The following is a 25699-nucleotide window of genomic DNA, read 5'->3' on the forward strand; positions in this document are numbered from 1 at the left end:
GAGTAATATCTGAAGGAACAGAAGGTATAGGAGTTTGTTGACAAAGGAACAGAGTTCCACAGGGCACAGTGGAAAGGACTGGGAGCAAGGCAGGTAGTGGGAAAGTGAGCAGAAGTTGGGGAAGAGGCTCAGAACAGTATGAGTCTGACAGAGAGGCCAGACAACCCAAGGGCTGTCATTTTTGGTGGTTCCCCAAGCTGGAGAAACACAGTGTGGACAGGATCTAATGAAACTTTGGAAAACTATATTTGGTATCTCCTACCTTGGGATGAGGTAGGTGAGTGGGGAAGGACCATGATTCTAGACTAAAGCTGGTGGCTGGCTCCTGTGACCTTAGGAAGATTGGAAGTGAAGTCAGGGTGGGAGGGGTGAGGGTGTCTAATTACCTCCTACACCTGCCGGCCCTGGCAGTGCTGGGACTACTTAATGTCCAGACAAGAACATTTCCCCACTCCTGTTGCCCGCTTCCAAGCTGCTACCGAGGTTTGTCTTTCCAGGTCTTGTCCTGGGCCACGGGTGCAGGAGCCATGTGGCCACTAGGGTGTATCTGAGAGTGCTGAACTTCAGTCATTCATTCATGCAGGCACCCTGAGCCAGGCATTGTGGGTAGGTACTGGTGATGCAGAGATGATTCTAGTGGAAGGACGTATCACATCACAGCACATCAGTGCTGTGATAAAGGGAAGCCAGGATTGGGAAAAGGACATGGGAGCATAGAGGGGCAGCACCAACCTGGGTCGGTGGAGGGCATCAGGGAAAGTCAGATAAGGCTTTCTGGAGGAGATAATACTTGAGTTGAGCCTTGAAAGACAAATGTGGGTTGATAAAGTAAACAACAGTGGCACCTGTGGGGAAAAGGCATGCGCAAAGGCACAGAGCCATAAGAACATGACCGGGAAGGAGAAATGTAAGCCGTTTGGTGTGGCTGGAAAGTAGGATGCCTGAAGGTAAAAAGTAGAGATGGCTGAAAGTGGGAATTTAGGCTTGGGCTAGCTTATGTAAGCCAGGCAATGGGGTCACAACTTTATCCCACTGGTAATGGGGAGCCATTGAAAGGTTTTAACAAGGTTGGTGGTGGAAAGGATAGAGTGGAGGAGAGTGGAGTCAGGGAGGCCCTTAAGTAGGCTGTTGGCAAGTGAATGATGAGGCCTGTAACAAGGTGAGAACAGGGCAGTCGGAGAGGAAGGGCAGGAAGTGTGAAGGCGGGGCCTGAAGGAATGAGTGCCTAGGGCAGAGGGGGCTCCCAGGTTTCCTTTGTTTCCTCTTGTAGGCAGCCCTCCAGGTTCTGCTTCCCTCCTTGAGCTTTTGTAACCACGGAGCGATATAACGGACTCGAAAGTGCTCTGGAAATGGCAAAGCTTGGTGCCCTTCATCATCTACATAATCATCAGAGATCTCTAATCACGCTAGTAAGGTCAGGCTATGGAGCGAGACGGGAGAATTAAGATAAACTCCGACAGTCACTCATGCCGGGGAGCTCCAGGTCCCCAAATAGTTAACCTCGGAATCTCTGCACCTGCGGGATGCTGCGGGCTGGGGGCGGGGCGACCACGGGCTCCGCCTCCGGGCGGGGCGGGGCGGGGTCTGGACTCGGCTGGAGCCGAGACCAGCTGAAGCCGGAGCCCCAGCCCCCAGCCGCAGCTGTGGGACCAGACCCGACCCACGCCGCCGCGCTCCCGGAACCCGCTGCGCCCCACCCCGCCACCCGTCGCCAGGTCCCGCTGCGCTGCCCGGGAGCGAGCCCCTCGTCCCGCACCCCGAGCCCGAGGTAAGGGGCGCGGCCCCGGCACCCCGCCCGGGGAGGATTAGGGACCGTTACCTCGCGCGGGGCTCTCGGGGCAGTGAGCAGGTGCTGAGGAGGAGCGCAGGGCGGCGGCGGGGGCGCCAAGGGGAAGGGGCTGCAGGAGGCCGCTAAGAGGGGGCGGCGCGGGGCGCGGCAGGGGGCGCTGAGGGGGCTCTACTAGGACTATGGAAACAGCTGGGAGAGCATAAGCCCAGAGGGCAGCGGGAGCCGGGAGCAAGGAAGAAGGCGCCGGGGCTAAGGGAAAGGTGAACGGCAACTGGAGGGCAGTAAGGAATCGCCGAAGGGTGCCGGGGGCTGGGGGGTCTTGGGGACGGGGGAGGAGGAAAGGTGCAGAGAGGGACAGTAAAGGGGTGCTGAAGGCAGAGAGGATTGAGGGGGTTGTAGAGGTGAAGGGCTAAGGGGAGGGGACTGGGTTTGGCGGGGGTCGTTTTGAGCTGGAGAGGAGTAGTGAGGGGCTGAGGTGAAGGGGCGCAGGACAGGAGGGTAGTGTCTGGGTTGGAGAGGTTAAAGGGGTGGGGGGTGTGGAGACCTGGGGGAGAAAAAATTGCGGAGGGGGAGCCGAGCTGGGTACGGGGAGGGGGGTAACCGTGAATAAGGGGCGAGGGGTGGGGCTTGGAGGCTGGAAGCTTGGAAGAATGGGAGGGGTGGCGGGGAGGCTGGGTCTACCCCGACTGCAGAGAAAGGGGCGGGGAGTTGGTGGAGGGACAGGGCCGAGGGTTCTGGGCAGGGGTAGGGGGCGCATTGGAATAGAGCAGAGGTCTGCTGGCTGGGAGTGGAGGAACCCGCAGGGAACTTGGAGAGTTTAGGGTGGTAAGCTCTCTGGGTCAGGTTAGGAAGGAGGCCAGGTAGTGGTTGTGCTGTGAGGGTGGAAAGATAATTGGGGCCGGAGTGGAGTCCGTGGGTTCCCAGGTGCTGGCTGTGCCTTGGCGGCTCAGAAGGCTGAGGAGGGGGCGCAGGCACTGGGCCCGGTTCCACTGCCACCTGGGATCACCAAAAAGAAGAGAATCCGTGGACAGAAAATCGTATCCACCTTCAGACCCAGTTCTGGAGGGAACTTTTTGGGGTGGGCAAGGTCGCAGCCTCTGGAGGCTAGCAGAAGTGTGGAGAGGGTGGGGAGAAAGACCCCTCCCTCCATTCCAACTTCCGGAAACTAGTGGAAAGGGGTGGGGGTGGGGGCAGTAAAAGGAGTGGACGTGTGCGCACAGGTGCATTCCCACCTGTTCTGTGCCTATAAACATAGAAAGACTAAACATGGAAGTCCTTGAAAAACCCTATGGTGCCCGGAAGCCCTGTCGCTGTCGGAACCGGAGCTTTTGGGGGAGGAGGGGTCAGGGAAGGAGTCCTGTTCAAAAAGGATTTAGCTAGCACCAGAGGGAAGTGTGTTCCTACCTGAGGAAACAGTATGGGAAAAGGCAAAAATCTAAAATGATCTCCAGTACAAGAAATAAACCTTCAATTTCTTAAGGACTGTGATATGAAGGGAGGCATCAGTAACCTATAGAGAATGTTTAAGTAGGTTTCCCCAGTAGACTCTGAGCTCCTTGGGATTCCTCTCCATCTCCCCAGAGTCCAACAAGGGTGTGGTGCACAGCAGGTGCTCTTTGAATGCTGATCGAATAAACTACTGAGCAGTGTTGGTGCTCCTGCTTCAATGTCCTCAACTACCCTCAAGAACTGATGTGAGAATCAAATAAAATAATGTGGGTGAAAGAGCTTTGTAAACTGTAAATCACTGTTCAAGAGAGAGACCACTGATGTTATTATGCAGGCATGCCTCCATTTTGTCAGCAATCATCCACGGCTATATCTTTCCAATCTGGAGAAGGAAGGAAATGAATATTTATCAAGCATTCTATTATATGGAAGATGGAATGCCTCGAAAGCACCTAATAGAGAGCCTGGCGTTTAGTAGGTGCTCAACAAATGGTAGCTGTTATGATATTGTTTCCGTGGCTCTAAGAAACCTGTGAAAACAGTAGAGAGGTGACCTGGGCTGGGTTGGGGGTGATGGATGGTGGGGAGTGGTCTAAAGGAAGGTGGAATTAGAAAAGTTGGTAGAGAATGGCTCTAGGGAAGAAGAGCATGTAGTAGGGTGAGGTCCACATTTTGCCAACCCTCCTCCTTGTCTCTGTTGATAAATGAAGACAGGAAATTACATTTATTGAGCACCTGCTATATACTATGCTAGACATTTTACCCACATTATCTATAATCTTCCCAACAATGCCTTTTTTTTTTTTTTTTTACAACAATGCTTTTTTTTTGTTTTTCAAATTAGGAAACTGTCTTTGGTCATATGAAATTTCTTGCCACGGTCTCACAACTAATAGGTGATAGAGTTGGAAACTAAATTGATTCAAAATCCCAAGCTATTTCCACCACCCCAGGATGACTTGCTAGAAGTCATTTTATTAACTCATTTTATGGGTGAGGAAATGGAGGCCCAGGATGCTGTTTGTCTGAGGTTATACAACTCCTGAGAGAGCTAAGGCTCACCCCTGGTCTCTTGGACTTAATCTCACACTCTTTCCATTGAAAGAGGAGTTCATCCATTTGCTTCTTTACTCCGTTTATTGAGCTGACCTCTTCTTGCTGGATTTTATGGCTCTTTCCACCTCTCCCTCTCCTTCCTGGCTGAAGTTGTCTTCTTCCTTAGGTGGGTTTTTCTGCTGCCTATCAAACTGAAAGTGTTATTTGCTTTTCACACTAGCCCTTGGAGGAACCATTTCCTTCTTTTCCCCAGCCTGGGACTGGGGATGACTTCCCAGATGGTTCCTAGGTCTTCATTTGTATGGCTTGTCATGGAGACAGTGAGATATCCAGCTCTCTCATTTATGTGACTGTCGCAAAAGAGAGGGAAGATTTGTCTGATGCTTATCTTACAAACGTGGTTCTGTGTGCACCACTGTACAGCGACTTGTCTGCTCACATCTACCTCAGGTGGCTACTTGCTGGAAGGCTTTTTGCTTTTCTTCCAGTCTGTGTAGCTCCCGTCCTCCTCTTAAGAAGAGCCCCTTGGGGACTTCTATGTGAATGTGCCTTCCAACCAAATCCTTCAGCCCTCTGCCTCTCCCTGTTCTCACACCACCTACTGGGAAAACAACCCTGTGTGCACATAAACAGATGTTGACAGTATAGTATGACAAGTGTTAGGAAAGGAAAGTCAGGGTATTGGGGATGCTGTTTTACTCATGTGAAAATTGTGGTTTTTGTTTCCCTAGGCCCAGTCCAATCTGGGAGTCATTAGGTGACAGACCCTGCAACTGACTTGCTGTGCAACCTTGGACAAATCACTTCCCTTTACTAAGCCTCAATTTTTTTTTTTAACTTGTAAAATGAAGGGTGGTGGATCAGACCAGGGATTAAAACTGTTTTTTTTTAACTCTTGCCATCACTTCCCAATCTCATACCTGATTAGCTTATAAAAGCAGGCATTTTCCTGCTGATTCTACACAAGGCTGAAGAATTTTTCTCAGCACAGTGTATGAAGCACTCATATAAATTCTCTAATTTAAAATCCACAGAAGCCTGATAAACTAGGTAATATCCTCATTTTATACATGAGGACATTGAGGCTTGGAGTTTAAGTGACTTGCCAAAGTTCATACAGAATTACTGGGAAAGTTGGCACCAGCAGCCAGGTTTTTTCTTGTTTGGAGCTGCCACTCCAAAATCCCCTCTAGCTCTAGCAATCTAAGATTGTAAAGCCAGCTGCATTAGAAAAATGAAGACCAATAATAATGACAATTACATTAATAGTTTGGCATATGATAAATGCTCAAGAAATGTTTCTTGGAAGAGGTAATATCCCGTAAGGATTTACTATAGACCCAGTGTTGATGATATGTAAAACTTGGCTGAATACAGAAAGAGAGGCAGACAGTTAACTGTGAAACAAGCTCAACTAATGGAGCCCCATATGGGGAGAGGGCAGGTAAACATATTTTGACTCCAGGAGTGAAGAAAAGGGGCTGATGAAATATTTATTGAGTACCTACCATGGGCCAAGAAATCATGTCAGATAATTTGCAAATAGTACTGCTTATTCTGTCTGTACCATACTGCTGTGAAGTGGGTGGTATTTTCTCTATTTTAAGGTAAAAATGCTGCAGCTTAGAGAGGTGATGTGTCTTGCCCAGGCATTCATCTGAGGAATGGAGCAGGGATTTCAAACTCTCCCCATAACACTGTAGGGTACTAAGTCTAGTCTTAGTTGTTAACTGTGGAACTTGGGCAAATCCTCTAATCTCTGGTCCTCAGTTTCCTTCTTGATGAAATAGGAATAATAATCCCCATCCTTCCAACTTTATTTCCCAGGTTTATTTAGATGATTAAATAAGATAAAGGACATGAGATAAAGATCAAATCTGTATTTTAGTAAATTTACTCTTTGATCTAGCAATTCCACTTCTAGGAATCTCTTCTAAGGAAACAATAGGAAAGTAAACAAAGATTTATGTAAAGAAATGTTCACTGCATGTTAATTGATAATAATTAAGAACAGAAAAACAAATGCACAATATTAGAAAATTGGTCATATATATCAACTGCAGTGATATTTATGAAGAGTTTTTAATGTCTCAGTAAAATATGTATGATATAATGTTAAGTGAAAAAATGCAGGATACAAAATTAATGACAGCATTATTCCGTCATTAAAATATGCAAAGAACGTATAGAATAGAATGTACAGTATGCTACCATTTACATATAAATAAGTATAAATAGACCTCTATGCTTATATGCAGACTATCTCTGAAGGCTACATAAATCGGTAACATGTTTGCCTCTGGGGAGGGAAACTGGAGCTTATGTATCAAGAATGGAAGCAAGACTCATTTTTCATTGCACATCTTTAGGTTTCATATTATTTATTTTTTAATGCTAAAAATTAAGAATATAAGGCAAACTACAGGTGGTGAGAAAGTAACACTTGCATATAGGAAAAGTTTGAATTATTTGCAGCAACTGTGTATTAACTTTGAAATTAATAACTAATAAAATAATTTAAAAAATAGATGGCACTCTTTCACATGAAAAAATAAAGGAGGAAATACACTAAAATGTTAACAGTGTCAAGTTCTGAGTGGGTGGGATGTCAGATAATTAAAAATTTTCTTTTTTTTTACACTTTTGTGTCTTTTTCAGATTTTCTGCAATGAGTATCTACTTTCTTAAGAAGTTTTTCTTTTGTCAACAAATAAAGATGAATGGCAGCAGAGTGAGGATGGTATGAGGTCATTGTGGTTGCTTCCCTTGTTTTTGGTAGGAAAAACCTTATTCCTTTGCATCCCAAATTCTTGAAACAGGCACTATATCTCATACCATGAAAAACTGAAAGGTTAAGGAGATGAGGCAGTTTAAGCAGGAAATGGCACCTTCTCTCTCCAACCTTTCTTTCTTCTTCCACGTAAATGCTACACCCCAGTCTTCAGCTGTCCTGAGCATGTTCCACACCTGCCTAAGGAATCTTGCCACAGAGAGATGGATGCAGGGGTAGAGCTGAGGGTCTCAGATAAAGGCTTGAGAGCAGGGAGAAAAGAGAATGAAGAACTGAGGCCACAGGAGGCTAGTGGTGACGTGTTCGAGGAGATATTAAAACGCTGCTAATAATCCCACATATTTTTCTGACCTTGCTTCAAGGGAGCTTTAGATTGTCTACATTCGTCAGCAACATATTTTTACGGCTCACCTAAGAGGCCAATAGAGCCAACTCCACTAGTTTTATCCCCTTTCTTTTTCCTTTGGGGAAATGAAGCAGAAACTCCTAAAGAGAGTGACAACATGGACATTATCTCACTTTAGGGATGTCCTCCCACCCAGCCTTCTCTGAGTACCCAGTGCTGAGCACAAGGAGAGATTTCAGGGGGAGAATTGGGGTACCTGTGGCTGGCAAGATGTAGAAGAAGCACCTGAAGATGCAAATAAGTCTATATAACCCAAGTGCTAGATTATGGGTTCAGATTCAAGAAAAGGAGAGGATGGTGGCAGGTCTGCAAGGGCTGGGATCTCAGGGAAGGGCTGACACATAATATTTGCTGAGTGAATCCATGAATGAACAAATAAAAAATCTAGGTTTTGAAGGATTTGGAATAATAATGACTTATATTCACACCTGTGTGGAATTTACCAGTTTACTAAGATCTTAATCATTATTATCTTTTTTGAGTTCTCTGACAGCCTTGTGAGAAAGGCAGGGCAGAAATGGTTCTTCTATTTCCCAGATGAGAAGATTGAGCCCCAGAGGGATGAAGTGACTTTTGTTAATTCCACACATATTTACTGAGTGTTGATTATGTGCTCGGACTTGAAATTCAGTGTATTAGTTTCCTAGGGCTGCTGTAACAAAGTACCAGAAACTGATTGGCTTAAAACAGCAGAAACTTGTTCTCTCATTGTTCCAGTTTGCTAATGCTGCTGTTAAGCAAAATACCAGAAATGGATTAGCTTTTATAAAGGGGGTTTATTTGGTTACACAGTTACTGACTTAAGGCCATAAATTGTCCAAGGTAAGGCATTAACAATCAGGTACGTCACTGGAGGATGGCCAATGGCATCCAGAAAACCTCTGTTAGCTGGGAGGGCACGTGACTGGTGCCTGCTCTTGCTCCGGAGTTCTGTTTTCAAAATGGCTTTCTCCCAGGATGTTCCTCTCTAGGCTGTAGCTTCTCAGGGCAAACTCTGTGCTAGTACCTCCAAAGCACCAGCAAAACTCTGCTTTCAACGGCTGTCTTCAAAATGTCTCTGTAAGTTGCAGCTCCTCTCTCAGCTTCTGTGCATTCTTCAAAGTGTCCTTTGTGGCTGCAGCAAGCTCGCTCCTTCTGTCTGAGCTTATATAGTGCTCTAGTAAAATCATCAAGGCCCATGCTGAATGGGTGGGGCCACACCTCCATGGAAATTATCTAATCAGAGTTATTGCCTACACTTGGGAGGGTCATGTCTCCATGGAAACAGTCAAAGAATTACAATCTAATCAACACTAATACATCTGCCCACACAAGATTGCATCAAGGATAATGGCATTTTGGGGGACATAATACATTCGAAGTGGCACACTCACGGTTCTGGAGGTTAGAAGTTCAAAATCAGGTAGTTGACAGGGCCACGCTCCCTCTGAACCCTCTATAGGAAGATCCTTCCTTGCCTTTCTCAGCTTCCAGTAGTCTCAGGCATTCCTTGGCTTGTGGCAGCAAGCCTCCAGTTTCTGCCTTTGTCTTCACATGGCCATCTTCCCTCTGTGTCTGCGTCTCTTCTTTTCTTATAAGGACAACAGTCATTTTGGATTAGGGTCATCTTAGCTTGATTATATCCGCAAAGACCCTGTTCCAAATAAGGTCATATCCACAGGTACTGGGGTTAGGACTTCGACAGATCTTTTTGGGAGACACAATTCAAAGCATAATGCTAGGGATACAGAAATAAAGCACATTAAATCCCAGATGGTCAGTCTAAAGAAGGAGCCAGAATAGTAAATAGTTCTGAAACAATACAAGTGACATTAGAGGTTAGTGCTGTTGTGCTCTGGGAGGACAGGAGTGCCAGCCTCTGCTATGCACAGGGAAGGTAATACTGGACCTGGGTCCTCAAGATCCAATAGGAGTTTATCAGGAGGAGAAGGGCATTCTAGGGAAAAGGAATACATGGAAAAAGGGAAAAAGGCAAGAAATAGCATAGCATATTTTGAGAAAAGTACATAATTTGATACAGTGGTAGCACATTGGGGGAACGACTGGGGGGAGATAAAGCTTAGAGAACAGTTCTTTGGTTAGTTGGTTCTTTGTCAAGCAGAAAGGTTTGGGCCTGATTATTAGGGCTGTAGGAAGCTATAAAACTTTTTGAAGCAGGAAAATGATAACCCTGTATGGGGCCCTTCCAGGAATTTTCATGTCTCAGCTCAGGAGCTGCCTCCTCCAGGAGACCCTCCTTGACCACCAGGCTTCCAGATTGGGTTAGATGCCTCCTGTGGGTATCCTTGACTAGGGCTCCCCTCTATCTTGTCACTTATCCACTGTTTTGTTTTTCTTTGTTTACCTGCTTTTTCTGGCCACCCAGAGGTCGGAAACCATGTCTGATTCATACTTATATTCCTCATGCCCAATATAAGGCTTGATCTGGAGCAATGTGCTCAGTAAATGTTTGCTGAAGGAATGGATGGGAGGAGCTGGGTCTCACTCCAGATCCTGAGACAACATTAGGGGCAGGTGCAGGGAGGAGGTGATTCTGAGTGTGTGCATTTCTTCGGTGACATTGAGGTGGAGAGTGAGTGTGTGAATGGTCTCAACGAGAAGGCTGGTGACTTAGGATGACATGGGAGGTGTATCCCTTAGTGATCACAGGTTTCTCCTACAGATGGCTTCTGTGACCGATGTTAAAGCTGGAGTCAAAGATGCCTCCGATCAGAATTTTGACTACATGTTCAAACTGCTCATCATCGGCAATAGCAGCGTTGGCAAGACCTCCTTCCTCTTCCGCTATGCTGATGACACCTTCACTCCAGCCTTTGTCAGCACTGTGGGCATTGACTTCAAGGTGAAGACAGTCTACCGTCATGAGAAGCGCGTGAAGCTGCAGATCTGGGTGAGTCCTGGGTGTCTTGGGCAGAATTGTCCCTGGGAGGTGACTGGTCTGCAAGAACAGGGTTTGGGAGGTGGGGCCAGCTTGGAACTTCTGGGTGTTATGGCATCAGGTGTGTGGGCTCCCACTTTCTGGTTTTATACAAGTTGCTCTCCTCTAGGGCACAGTAGTTTCTGCTACTTAACTGTTCAAGAGGCTTTATCCTGGCCTGTATAAAAAAGTGACCACAAACCTGGGCTTTAGAGTCAGGGACCTGGGTTCAGATTCCAATTCTGCCAATTACTAGCCACAGAACCTTCACTAAATTACTCAACTTCTTTTCTCATTGAAGGATTTTAATAATAGCAACACTATTGGGAGGATTCAATGAGATAATGCTTGTAAAATTGCTTAGCACAGTTCCTGGAACACAGTAAGTGCAAAATAAATGTTAGCTACTGTATCAGTTATCCATTGCTGCATAAAAAATAACCCCAAAACCTGATGGCTTAAAACGACAATTACGATCTATTATCACAGCTTCTGTGGGTCAAAATTTGGGGAGTGGCTTGGTTTCGCAGGATTGCAGTCAGAAGTGGATGTTGCAGATGGGAGTTGTCTGAAGGTTTGACTGGGGCTGGAGAATCCACTTCCAAGGTCACTCACTCATATGGTTAGCAGGTTAGTCCTGGCAGTTGGCAGGAGGGCTTAGTTCCTCCGCAAGTGGTCCCCTCCACAGAGCTCTTTATGTGTCCTCATAGCATGGCATCTGGCTTCACCCAGAGAGAGAAATCCAAGACATCAAAGAGGAAGTGGCAAAGTCTCTTATAACCTAACCTCAGGATATGCTATTGGTCATTGATTTAATGTGGGAGGGAACTACACAAGGGTATGAATACAGGGGAGTGAGGATCATTGGGGACCACCTTGGAGGCCGGCCACCACAGCTCCTATTATAGGTATCTACCAATGGTACTAATAAAATGTATACATATTTCAGATTATGTAGCAACATGTAATCATATACTTTAAATAAAGAATTACCATTGAGGTTGGAAATTTTGAAAACTTGTGATTTAAAGTATTCAAAACAAGTTTGTTTTTGTCTGTTCATTCTACTTGTTAAATGTACAGTTATTCTACTTGTTAAATGTACATTAATAAGTTGTGCATATATCTTATTGGATAATCTGTATACAGTACTTTTCACAAAATATTTCCCATATATTAATATTCTCTCACAATTAATGCCATGAGGTGGATATTATTTTAATACCTTCCCATTTTAGAGAAGAAAATATTCAGAGGTTAATTGATTTGCCTTACGTCACACAGCTAGAAAGCAGGACTCAAACTCAGATCTTCTACACTGTACACCTGAGATCTTATGGAGCCCATTTATAATAATGTTAATTGTTGACTTATGTAAAGACAAAAGTTCATTTTTTCATTTACTCTTTAATAAAAGCACTGAGGAATCATAAAACATTAAAAGTGGGAGAAGCCATACAGATCAGCCAGTTCAGAGTTTCTCAAAGTGTGATCTCCAGTCCAGCAGTGTCAGTATCACCTGGAAATTTGCTAGAAATGTAAATTCTCTGGCCGTTCCTCAGAACTACTGAATCAGAAACTCCAGAGTATGGCCCAATAATCTGTGTTTTAACAAAACTTCCAGGTGGTTCTAAAGTTGGGCAACCACTGATCTAGTTTAAGTACTTCACAGAGTCAACAAACATTTATTAAGTACCTATTATGTGCCAGGTGCTTTCACTTGTGTTATCTCACGTCATCCTTGCAGCCAAGTCACAGAGGGGTGTGAGAACACGGGGTGTTTGGGACATGGCAAGCAATACAGTGAAACAGGAGCAAAACCGTGAAAAAGTAGAGAGGGGGTTGCTGAGAGAGAAATTTGCTAAGGAGGCTATCAGGTGGACAGTTTGGGAATCAAGAAGATCTTGTTCAACAAGCTGAAGTTTCTGTGCTGTGGGCCAATGATCTCTAAAGTGGGTTCATGCCTGAAAATAATCTTTTAGGGACCCTAAGAAATTATTAGTGGTTATTTTTATCTATGAATATAAAATAAATTAATTTTTACTAATATTTACTATATGGATTGACACAGATGCATTCATTTGGTCCCCATATCAGATGGGCATGTATCCTACACTCAAAAAATCCTGTGACAGGAGGAGGCATTCTGCACTGCTAAGGGGTTGGCAGTGGCACCTCATCTACTCCTTTCTTCATTTTTAGCCCATTGTGAGCTTTTGCAGTTTTCCTGTGCGTGGTTAAGTGGATTTATTGATTATGCTATCTAGTTGTAACTAAATGAGCCCTCACAATGGATATGTGGCTTTAAAAGATTCCTGTAAAGAAACCTCTGATTGCAGACTTAACTTATTTTAGTGAGCCCAAGGAAGTGGCTGAAATGATGTTTCTCATACTCCTAGCACGAGTTCATCAGACATGTTTCAAGGTAAAATCAATGACGATCTCATTAGCTCTCACATAGTCAGTCACATTGCTTTTGCAAAAAAAATTAGCACAGCGTTCTTTTTTTTGGTATGTGTGCTTTTCTGTAGCCAAAAATAAAGTTTTCTGTACTGTTAATAAATATATTTCAATTCAAACATTTAAATGCTATGTATTCATTAAAATAATCTATTTTAGCATTTTTTTGTGTTCAGAAGTATGTATATGTGTGCCTTTTTCTTTTAATTTAAAGGGGTATAAGTTTGGAGATGGTTGACATAGGCACCCTTGTTTTTAACAAGGTCAGATTTGCATTTTAGAATGACCCCTGTCTTCAGTTTGGAGGGTGGATGGAAGTGAAGGAAAGAAACCGTGGTTTAGGTAAGTTATAAGACTTTGAACTATGATGGTAACAAAATGACATAAAGCATGGGAATGAGGAGGGAGATTATGGAGATTTAGCACTAGAATTTATAGAATTTGAGATCAATTAATTGTATAGGGAAAGGGAAGAGCTAGAAATTCAGATTTCTTTCTGGATTTGAGTTCTGTGATTGTTTTATTTTTTTTTTAAGCTGCCTGAGCTTTGGTAAGTTACTTCACTTCTTTGAATAGATCATGTTGTCAACTGTCCAAACCTCAGAAGGTTTTCAAGGGGGTGCTTTTCTGTAGCATTGTACCTAGCACATACTGGGAAAGGAGTAAATGTTAGGTTCCTTTCTTTCTCTGCCTCCTGGTCCACTTGCTAACAGTCGCTGGGTCCCTTCCCAAGGCTTCCCACCTGGGGTTCCAGGAGTGTTGGAAAGGCATCCAGTGACTTACTAGCGCTGTGTGAAGTGTTCAGTTAGATTCCTTGAGCCCATCTGATCTCTCCCAGGGGATTCCAGAACACTTTTGTCAGGGTTCTGAGGGTGGAAGGTGGAGAGGGGAGAATAGGAGGTTATGAATATGGCTGAGCAGGACCATCCACAAGAGTTTTTGTCATCTCTGGGAAATGTTTGAGGATGAGGGGAGCACCTTGTTCCCTGGGTCACTTGCCGAGTAGGTCCCTGAGAACCCCTCTGTTTCCTGGGGGGTTAATTATTATGGATCAGAGAAGAGACTCTCTGTGAATGTGGGAGAAGCAGAGAAGCCTTATTAATAGGGAATGAGAACTAGCACAGGTGTGAGACAAAGGGCTACTAGGTAATTCCACGGCAACATACCTGACTGGAGGCCACTTACGGCTGGGTGCTGGTTGCCAGGCAACTCCTGGAGACCGTGACAAGAGAACAGGATGGGGCCTTCTGCAACCTCCATGTGGGCCCCGTAACAGACTGTCGGATCTGGTGCTGGCCAAGGGAAGAACCTGGGTCTGTAGAAGGACTGAGCTGACCTGGGACTCTGGAGTCTGAGTTCCAGGCCAGCACTGCCCTGTACTCGTTGTATGATCTGGAGTGATCCTTCCCTTCCATGGGCCTGTTCTTCCAACTATCAAATGGAGAAAATAATCCTGTCCTTCTTGCCTCAGGGGTGTTGTGAATATCAAGTGAGGAAATGGAAGGGAAAGCTCATGGAGAACTATGAAGCCTTGGGTAGATTAGAAGGATGGTGGATATTGTCAGCCATGTGAATTCTTATATGTGCTTCAAGTCATACTCGGTGACTTTCACATCTTCACTCTGACCCACGGAGGTAGTCATCACCTTAAAGAATGGGTGGTAGAAGCCAGAGACGTAGGTTACCTGTGCAAAGCCAAACTGGAAGCTTCATTCTTCTGTTAAATAGACATTTATCTGGTGCTTAGCCTGTACCAGGCATTGTGCTTGATGTGGGGATACATCCTTCCTGCTCTCATAGAGTCTACATTCCAATAAGGGAGATAGACACTAAGGATGTGAATAAAAATATCTAATTTCATGTGGTAAGGGCTTCAAGGAAAATAATAGGCTTGTTTTAAACCCAGGAACTGGAACTCAGAGCTCCACAATCACTCAACTCAACTCAATTGTGACTCAGGTCTCAACTCTGGACTTGTAGCTGATATTCAGGCTCAATTCTTGCATTAGTCAGAGTTCTCTAGGGAAACAGAACTGATAGGAGATATGTGTATGTATATATTATAAATATTATGAGTTTATGAGGAATTGGTTCACATGATCGTGGGTTGGGCAAGTCCAAATTCCCAGGCCACAGGCTGGAAACTCCAATGAAGGTTTTCAGTGAATTCTTCAGGAGAAGCTGGCTGGCTGAAGTAGAGATGGAAATTCTCCCTTCTGACTGCTGAAATCACCAGTTCTTATTTAAAGGCCTTCGACTGATTGGATGAGACTTCTCTCCTTGCTGAAGGCAGTCTCCTTAGTTGATTATAGATATAATCAGACATTGATGCAATCAGTCTACTGATGATTTCAATCCATGAAATATCCTCAGGTCAGTGCTTGCTTGACTAAACCAACTGGACACCATAATCTGACCAAACTGACACATGAGCTTAACGATCACAGCTCTAGTCACAGATTTAAAAAGCTAGATTAGCTTATGTCTTCAACCATACCATCTTGCCCAGGCACAGTTCCTGTTCATTGTGGAAAGACAGATTCTCCTCCTTCCCATTCCCACCAGTGAGGCTTTTTTGGTGACCTGCATGTCAAGAAGACTTTAAGGAAAAGAGTGTCTCATGTGTCTGGGGCTACTTGTGTAAAGATGGGGGGTGGGGGGTGGACTGGCATTCTTTTCTTGAGGGTTTAAGAACTCTGTCTTTTGAGAAGGGCTTATAGGGCACAACACTTACTCCTGGGCCTTTCCTAGTATCCTCATTCTCCTTCCTCTTTCTCTCTCTTCAGCTCCCTCCTCATGAAGGCCTCAGACACCATAGCACTGTGTATACTGCCATTATTTTACTTGTCATGATGTGTTGGTGAAGATTAAAAAAAGAGAATGTGTGTAAAGCACTAACTTAGTGCCTGGGTGCAATAAACAATAAAGGGCAGTTCTTATTCAGGTTTTAGGAAGAGCAATAAATAATACTCCTTTTCTTCCTTACCTAAGTTTGGAACCAATTGAGAGAGAGATGCAGGAGTCAGATAGATGGAGATAACTATAATAAAAGCTAGGATGAAGCACATGGCTCAAGTCTTCAAACATGTGGGGTTTGTTAATACTTCACTCTGGAATCAGATAGACATACAAACCCAGTCAAGCCCACAGATGGACCCAGGCTGCTATTAGCCCATGTGACATCCACCCAAAGTCAAGCCTATGTGGCCCACATTTACTAATGCTGAAGGCCTAAGGCACCCCACCCAAGTAGTAGAAGCCTCGATCTCTATATATAGCCTTCCTCATGGAGAGGGAAAGGGTCCCTCCTCCAACAGCTTTAATTATAATTAAAGAGATAGAGGTGATCAATGACTCCACAGGGAGTTTGAGCAGAGTGATGAAAGCTAGAACAAATAGGAGGAGTCTGAAGAGATTCCCTGGGAATCCTGAATTCCACAGTAATGAAAGTGACTCCCCCATGTAACCAGAGGCAAAGAACAAGGCCAGGGTGAAATGTGGGTGGTGAGCAGCCAGCTAGGTTTACCTACAAGCCACCTGACTTGTTTCCACACAGCAGGTTTGATGAACTTTTAGGTCACCATGTGGCTTTGGAGTCACTTATGAATTTGCAAGCTAGTGAATATTAAATGTGGGAATGTCAAGGACTTAAATCTAGGGACTAGTAACATATGGTACAATTTAAAGCCATGTAATAAAGTCTAGGAATGTGGGAAGGATAATTACACCAGAAAACTAGACTAAAGAGGATGTGGCTCTTGAGTACTCATTTAACAAATATTTACTGTTTCAGACATTGAGAATAGAGAAATGAATATGAATACAATACATTCCCTACTTTCCAGGATCTATTGAACACTGAATTTACCCCTGAGCTTTGAAAGTGGAAATGAATTTCATAGCTGTCCTGTTCTGGTAAAAGGAAGAAACTAGGACGTAAAGAGAGATTAGAGTTCAAAATTTATCAAAGTGGATTATTATATGAGATTGAGGAGCTGCCTAATGGGTATCTGTATTAGTTTTCTATTGCTTCTATAATCAAGGACCATAAACGTATTGGCTTAAAACAAAACATTTATTTTCTTACAGTTGAGGGTGGGGGTCAGAAGTTCAAAGTAGGTCTCACTGGGTTACAGTCAAGGTGCTGGCAAAATGGCATTCCTTCTGGAGGCTCTAGGGGAGGATATTTTCCAGCTTCTAAAGGCTGCCTGCATTCTTTGGCTCATGACTCCACCCTCCATCTTCAAAGCCCAAAGGGTAGCATCCTCCAATCTCTCTCTGACTCTGATCCTTCTGCCTCCCTCTGACAAGGACCCTTGTGACTACATTGGGCTCACCTGCACAATTGAGAATAATTTCCCCCGTCTCAAGATCCTTAACTTAATCACATCTGCAAAGTCCCTCTTGTCATGTTAAGTAACAGTCACAGGTTCTGGGATTGGGATGTGGGGGGTGGCATTATTTTGACTACCACCATATCTATTAATAACATGGAAAAGCCCTACTATAAATTCTCCCATCCTGCCAGGCTCCAACTCAAGTTCTCTCTCCTCTGGTGATAGCCCCCTCCTTCAACTTCCTGTATCAATACTGTTCCTGTTTTAGGCCCACACTGCCTGCTGAGATTGACATCACCTTGTTAGGTGTGCCTTCTTCTAGCACTCTGACAAGCCTGGGAGCTTAAAGCTCATTGCATCCCCATCTCTTATTTTAGACATAAGGAGGCTGGGGCCCAGAGAGAGTTAGAGGCTTGCCCAAGGGCCTGTGGCAATCTCCTAATGCATCCCAGGACTCCTCCTGCCATGTTCAGAAAGGTGAGATGTAGCATCAAAACATTAAGTGCTCCTCCTGCCACCTCTTGCTGCCTTCCAGCACCTGAACATAAGCTATGGACATATAGAGAGACTGGGAGGCAGTACAGAAGAGGCTGGAGGCTCAGCAGGGAGACTGGGTCTCTGACAGGTCCCTGTGGCTCCAAGAAATATGGACATATTTCCTCAATGCACAATCCCATACTCAGCTCTTATGATAATCAGAATTGATTTTTCTAGGCAGCAAGTTCCCTGGTGTGACTGCAGAGACATGCTGACACTTTCATCTCCCCAAAGTCTGTAGGAACCAGCTGCTGGAGGAGGTTTAATCTGATTTTAAAAATCACAACAAAGACCATGGGAAGTCAAATCAGAATTGCAGGCAAGTGTCTGCTTTTGTAATTTGCAAATGAATAAACAGCAATCCTGATTGGCTATTCACAGTCCTCCAAGGCACATTCTTTGGGGCCATAATCCCTTTTCCTCTACCCAGGTTGGTGTGGAAGAAAAAGAAATAATCTACAAGCCATTTGCAGGTTCATGCATTCAATAAATGTGTACCATATATCTATTATGTGCCAGGCACTGCCATAAGAGGGCAAATAAACAGCTACCAGACAATATAAACAATATAATAAAGGGATGAAGAGAGTGCTGTAGGAACACAGGAAAGGGAACAGCTACCTCTACCTGGGAAAGTAGTTGAAGTCTTTCTTCCCCCACAAAGGAGGGACATATGAGCTGGTTCTCGATGAAGGAGTTTTTCAGGTGAATGGAGAAGAAAGGCTTTACAGGTAGAAGAAATAACATTTGCAAAAGTATGATTGCTTTTGAGGACCCATTATATGCTGGCTGTGCTAGGTCTGTAGGGAATTTCAAGATTGGTGAGAAAACATCCCTATCTATAAGGGATCCCTACCAGTATAGTGGGGAGGGATAAAACATGCTCACAAACATCTATGAGTCAGTGTAGACATGAATGACGCCTTGAGAGAAGCATAGAAAGTTTTAAGGGAGTTCAGAGAGCGAGAACTCCCTTCCAATTTGAGGGGATCAAGGAGGCCTACATTGAGACGGTGGCCTTATGGTAATGAAAGTTGGCTAGAGCCGATAACAGCCTCAGAGGGAAGGCTACCTACCTGGCTCATCTAGCTCTGTAGTCCAGGCTGACCTCAGCTTTTGACTGAGTAAAAGTGCTGATATCCTTGCACGGGTTTACACATTTCCAGGAGGCAGTACAGCATGTGGCTAGGAGCACAGCCTTTAGAATGAGCCAGGATTGTGTTCCAAACCCATCTCTGTCCCCAGCAACGTGGACAAGTCCTTGTAATCTCCCTGTGCTTTACTTTCTTAATTTCTAAAATAAGGATAATTTTAGTAACAATCAGGTGTTGTTGGGAGAATGTAATAAAATAATGCTTAGCTTATTGCCTGGTACTTGGTAAATGGTCATTAATTGGTAGTCTTTATTATTAACTCTGTTGCTCTCAAGGGTTGATTGTAGCAGCTGGGAATCTGGGTGTGATCTGAACTGGACTCTGCGTGGTTTTTTTAGTTGATGAACACCCAACTGAATTCTTTCTCCAAGTCCTGAACTGAGACTGCAATGGTTGGTGGCTGACTCCTTCAGCAGACCCTTGCCCTGATGGTGCATGCAGTTTAGCCGGGGAGATAAAACAACTCAGAAAACCATAAAGAACTAAAATATGTGGTGCTGACTGAATGCAGTGGACATGAAAAAGAGTGGGTAGAGTGGGCAGGAAAGGCAGGAGGAAAGGAGGAAGTGGGTCTTGGAGGATGGGATAAGAGGGGGAGGGTGTAATAGAGACGCTCCAAGCAAAGAGAATCAACATGAACTGAGTTGGGGGGGTGGGCGTTAAGGAAGGTGGTGAGTTGCAGGGTGCTATGTATGATGTTCTTCCTATGAAGTGACTGTGGATTCCTCTTATCTCCCTGTTACGGCTCCTGCCTCTGCTCCATATACCATGTGAAGTAGCTATTCCGACCATTAATAAGCTTCTCTTCTATTAGTTTGTTCATTTATTTATTCATTCATTCAGCAATCTTTTCAGTCTACACATCAAGCACTGCTGTGGGTGCCACAGATACAGCAGTGAAAGCAACCGACAAAATCCCCTATTCCACATTCTAGATTCAGGTGGAAAGAGACTGGCCCTAAACAAGTAAAATATTCAGTATGGTTTGTGATAAGTACTATGGAGAAAAATATAGCAGGATGAGGGGGATAGGAAGTTGGGGGGAGGGGTTGTTTACAAATTTAATCAGGGTGGGTCAGGTTAAACCTCGCTGAGCAGGAGTCATTTAAACAAAGACCTGAAGGAGGTGAGGGAACGTGTGGATATCTGGAGGAAGAGTATCCCAGGCAGAAAGAACAGCAAATACAGAATCCCTGAGGCAGGGATGTGTGTGACACATTCCAGGAACAGTAGGAAGCTAGAGTAGCAGGAGCAGGGGGAGCTGGGGGAGAGCTGTCAGAGATGAGGCCAAGAGTTAGTGGGAGAAGCAAATTGTGGAGGGCCTTGGAGGCCTTGTAAAGGCTTTAGGTTTTACTCAGTATGAGATGGGAAGGTTTTAAACAGTGGAATGATATGATCTGACTTACTTTTTTTTAAGCAAACTTTTAATTTTGGGCTAATTTTAGATTTATAAAAAAAGTTGCTGTGATGGTACAGAGTTCTTATATATCCTTTGCCCAGTTTCCCTAATGTTAACATCTTATATATATGGTATATTTGTCAAAACTAAGAAGTTAGCATTGGTACAATATTATTAATTAAGCTACAGACCTAATTCAGATTACACTAATGTCTTTACTGTTCCAGGATTCAGTCCAGAATACCATGTTGCATTTAATGACTTACATTTTTAAAAATTGGGATATAATTCATATATTATAAAATTCATGTCTTTAAAGTGTACAGTTCGGTGATTTTTAGTACAATCACAAAGTTGTGTGACCATCACCACTAATTCCAGAACATTTTAGTGACTTATATTTTAATGTTCAACATTATTGCCCTGAGGCAGGGGTATGCCTTTTTCAAGAATAAGTTGTAGAGAGGCAAAGGGCAGAAGCAGGGGATCAGTTAGGATTTGCAGTAATCCAGACTGGGAATGATAGTGGCTTAAACTCAGGTGGTAGTAGCAGAGATAGTGTTAAGTAGTCAGAATCTGCCTATATGTTAAAAATATTGCTGATAGGATTCGCTGCTGAATTGGATGTAGACAGAGATAGAAGTGTAGGAGACAAATATAGTGTCAAGGTTTGGCCCGAGTAACTGGAAAGATGGGTTTTGCCTCTGACTGAGATGGGGAAGACTGCAGGGGGAGCAGGATTTGGGGAGACTGTTAGGACTCAGTTTTGGGTATGTTAAGTTTGAGCTGTCTGTTAGACAATTTAGTAGAGATATAGACTAGGAAGTTCAATATATGAGCCTGCAGTTCAGGGCAGAGGTCCTGGCTGGAGATATAAATTCGGGAGTTGTCAGCATATAGATGGTATTTAAAACCATGAGGTGGAATATGATCAATAAGGGAAGGAGTGAAGATATAAGGAAGTAAATGTCCAAGGACTGAGCCCAGAGACACTCCAATGCAAGACACTGAGAAGATGAGGTGAATCAGCATAGAAGACTGAAGAGGAACTCTGTAAAGGTATAGTGTGGAGTCTTGGCAACCAAGTGAAGATAGAATTTTACAGAGGAGGAAGAGATCAGCTATCAAGTGCTACTTATAGGTCATGAAGATGAGGACTGAGAACTGACGACTTGATTAGCGACATGGAGTTCATTGGTAACTTTGACAAAAAGTCATTTTGTTGGAGTAGTGGGAGTGAAAGCTGATGAGAGTGGGAGAAGGGAAATTGGAGATACCAGGTGTACTTTTAACACATTTAAGGAGTTTTGCCCTAAAAAAAAGGAGACAAAAGGGATAGTAGCTGAAGGTGAAGGAAGAAGTGTGTCAGGACAGGTTTTTGCTTTTGTTTAAGATAGGAGAAATAACAGAATGTATGGTTGCTATTAGAACAATTCAGTAGCAATCAACCAACAAATTAGCCATTTCTGTTATTGAATGTCTGTGTCAGGTAGAGATAATTTTGTCATCGAAATATAAAATTGTGTCACAATCAATTGGTTAATAATAGTAAACTATGTTTAAAAATACTTCTAAAAATTTTGGTATCACCCTATGATTTTTGTTCAAAAACAAAAAAAACTGATGATACAGGACAGAGGGGAGAATTGCTGGGACAATATCCTTGAGTTGATGGGATCACAAGTAGAAAATAAGACCTTGCTAGGAGCAGAGAGAGTGTGTCCAAATTAACAAGAGAGAAAGCAGAGGGTATGTGCACAGAAGCAGTTAGGGCTATATGTGCTGGTGGGAATTCTCCTGGATTCAATTTTCTGATGAAGTAGGAAGCCAAGTCATCAGCTGAGAGTAAGGGTAGGGGAGGAGATATTAGAGATTTGTGGAGCAAGGAAATGTCATCTAGGAAAGTGGGAGAGTGACTAGACAAGGGAAATGTAATTTGATTGCTGATTAGCATGAAGGCCCCACTTGAAATTAGTGATCATGAATTTGAGGTTCATGAATTCATGAATATGAAACAAGGTTGTGTGTTTTTCTCCAGCCATGATTTGCTCTGTGTATACATGCATAGAATAGGAAGAGAGCTTAATGAAAGTTGCAGTTTTGCTGAGAATGACAAAGCAAAGGAGAGTGAAGAGTGTATGGAGGGAAGACATTGTCATGATTGATTATAGAATTTAAGCTGCTTAGGGAGAGAGGGAAAGGCATGAGGTGGGTGAAGGACAGTGAAAAGATGATAGCTGTTGAAGACTGTTGGAGTTGGGAATCTAGAAGACATGAGCTGGAAAGATCATGGTGGCCTGAGACCAAGACGCTTGAAATTACTACTGGTAATGACAAGGTCCAGGGTATGACTGTGAGAGTGAGTGGCTGAGGTGGGGTTAGAGATCAAGATCACTGAAGAAGAGGAGTTCAAGGAAATGAGAGTCCAAGATGTTGGAAGGTTCATCTTCGTGGATATTGAAATCACCAAGAATTCTGGCAAGAGTAATTTGGAATGAGTAACAGTGAACCAGAGCTGTCCACTTGTCAGAAGAGGGATAAATGAGTGGCATAATCTCATGAAATGAAATTTAAAGCTGGAGGTGTTTTGTTTTGTTTTGTAAAGGAGAAAAGGAAAATTAACTGGAAGTAGCAATGAGAAGCAGTAACATTTATCTCACTTCTGGGCCTGATGATTCAAGGGTGGTGGGAGAGGAAGCAGCCTCCAATTTGGAGGCTTTGGGGGAAGCCAGATTTCAGTTACAGCAAGGAGGTGAAGGAAAATTCAGACAAGAAGTTGAGAAAAAATTTTTTTTTGCCGATGACCAACTGTACATTTCAGAAGGCCCAGGGAAAGGTTTCAGTGGGGAGGGGAGGAGATAGGATTAGAAAAGATGATGCAGAGAACTGTATGGGAATCATAGACAGTGATGAGAGTTAGCCTTGGGCTTCTTGCCCTGACTTGAATAGTGGGGTACAAGGTGTAAACAAAAGCAAATTATAACATGGACAGATGGCCCCAAGACAGACAGTGGTTGTGCGAAGGGCATGGGAGGAGAGATAAGGGCCTTGCTTCCCCTTGGTCCTTCCTTTAGGAGGCAGAGAGGCTGGTAGAGATGCCACTGATCCTCTGAATGCCTGGCACTCTTTTCAATTTCACACATCAATAATTGTTGTGGCAATAAACAACAGCTATGATTTATGTAAAATGCTCTCACCTGTAAAATGAGGCTAATAATCCCTCCCCCAGGGTTGGTGTGAGCTGACGGTGGCTCTGGTTATCATGCCAGCACTGTGCTAAGTGCTTTCATCATCTCATTTCATCCTTACAATAACCTTGTGAGCTAGATACTGTTATTATCCCTATTTTACAAATGAATAAACTGGGGACTAGAGAAGTTAGGCTGATTACTCAAGTTCGCATGCATAGCAAGTGGCAGAGTCCAGATTTGAATCAAGGCCTATCTGACCTCAAAGCACATTCATACCCTATGTCCTGTTCCCATCCCCTGTGCCCCTCTCCTTCTTGTTATTTCTTCACATAGGTCAGGACTTTGGTGCCTAGAAAGTACTCAATGAATGGTGAAAATGTTATTAAGGGTTATAAATATTGTGCAACAACTATATGTTGTTCAGGAGCTTTAACTTTTCTTTTTCCTAGTAATCACAATGATGTTGCATGAAACAGATGAGGAAACTAAAACTCAGAGGCATTTGGGAATTTGCCTAAATCTTACCAAGACTAGTAAATGGTGAAGCCAGAATTCAAATTTAGGACTTTCTGTTGCCAGAGCCTGTGTTCCTTTGACACCCAACTGCCTTTCCCTACTCTTTTCCCTGCCTTGTGGTACCCCAGGGAAGTCACAGATGATTGGGAATCAATGTCACAGCTAAAATTTGAGGGCTCCAAGAAAACACCCTCAGAAAGGAATGGGTTACTTGTGGCAAATACCTGTCAGCTTTACAGCTCCCTTTCTAGCAGCCCTTTTTTCCTTCCACCCACAACATTTTCATAGGTGATTCTCTTGGTCATCCAAAGTTCAGAAATACTGATATATTAGGTACATACAGAAGTGCTAGGGATGTTTTACAGGTGATCTGAGCTATGCAAAAGGTCAGAAATAGGAGTTCCAGAAGCCTGAAGTTATAAGGGAGGACTTCATGGAAGATACGGGACTTGAAGGACAGAGTGTTAGAGAGGAGCACATAAAGAGGCATCTCACATAGGGGAGCAGAGGAGTAGAGACATGGCGCTGAGAATAAGCCTGTTATTCTCCTTATAACATGTGCCTTTTCTTTATAGCTTTCATTATAATTTGTAACTCCATATTTATATCCTGTGCCATGCTCTTCTTCATGTCCTTTATATCCTGTGCCATGCTCTCGTTGTTTGTCTTTAATTCTTTGATTAATTGTTCCAAGTACTGTGTCTCCTCTGATCTTTTGATGTGGGTGTTTGGGTTTGGGTTATCCATATCGTCTGGTTGTTTCATATGCTTTAAAATTTTCTGCTGTTTTTGGGCTCTTGGCATTTGCTTTACTTGATAGGGTTCTTTTAGGATATGAAGGATTATTCAGACACCAATCTCTAATTTGTCAGATCTACAGCTTGGTAGCGTACACTTTCTCTAACTAACCAGCAGATGGCGTCTGCGAGTCACCTATTTCCCTCAAGTCAGTTCTCCCCAACTTTGTCTTTGTGGTGCGTGGGGGTCTGGTTCTTGTGGGGTCCAATTGGGGCACCAAGTTTGGGTGTGTTGTTGCTGCTGTCCACCCTGAATGTGGGGCATGTGTCTGAGCGGTTAGGGAGGCAGGGCAGCTTTAATAATCAAACCTCCCAGGTGTTCCAGGAGATTTAAGGCTGTTGCAAGAGTCTAAAACTTCATTTCAGTCTCACCACAGATTGTCTCTGCCACTGACCCACAAGTCCTTGGTATTGGTGTAGGGTCCCTGGGTTTTCCGGGTGGGTTCCACTTCCCAGCCTTGACCTTCTGGGGCCTTTGCTGAGGGAAGGCTGTGCTATGTCACAAGTGCACGCCATCCCTCAAGGGAAGCCCTGGGCCATCAGGCCATGCAGGGGCGTTCCCAGCCTGCTGTAAAGATGGCTGAATGGGGTGTGTTAATTTCCCCCTTTTCACACAGCTCCACCTTCCCAGCTCCAGGACAATTAGCTGTGGGTGCACAAAAGGCTATTGTCCACACTCGATATTGTGGCGTGTGCATGGTGTTGCCAGAAACACTTCCCATCACACTGGGTCCCTTGGCGTGGCTCTGGGCTGTGGGGCCTTCTCTGGGCAGGAGCGTTCCCAGCCCCCTGGGAAGATGGCTGCAAGGGGTGTGGTTTTTTTCCCCTTTTGGCTCTCCTCTGCCCTCCTCACTCTGAGACAGCTAGCAGTGGGTGCGTGAAAGGCTATCTTCCATACCA

The 25699-nt window shown here is 44.1% G+C and overlaps 1 protein-coding gene across 3 annotated transcripts in view; it reads left to right on the top strand.

The window, feature by feature from the left end:
- Positions 1–1599: 1599 nt before the first annotated feature.
- Positions 1600–25699, top strand: part of RAB3B (RAB3B, member RAS oncogene family) — a 62124-nt gene continuing 38024 nt past the window's right edge. The window contains exons 1-2 of one of the 3 annotated variants that reach the window (XM_037827242.1): positions 1600–1768; positions 10154–10381. In XM_037827242.1, the coding sequence (XP_037683170.1) occupies positions 10154–10381 (228 nt within the window). In that variant the 5' untranslated portion in view covers positions 1600–1768. Of the gene's footprint in view, positions 1769–2049; positions 2071–10018; positions 10029–10153; positions 10382–25699 lie in introns of those variants that run through there. The other 2 variants (XM_037827240.1, XM_037827241.1) reach the window with 2 other exon arrangements.

This window comes from Choloepus didactylus, chromosome 2 (genome assembly GCF_015220235.1).
Source record: "Choloepus didactylus isolate mChoDid1 chromosome 2, mChoDid1.pri, whole genome shotgun sequence".
NCBI classification, from domain to species: domain Eukaryota; kingdom Metazoa; phylum Chordata; class Mammalia; order Pilosa; family Megalonychidae; genus Choloepus; species Choloepus didactylus.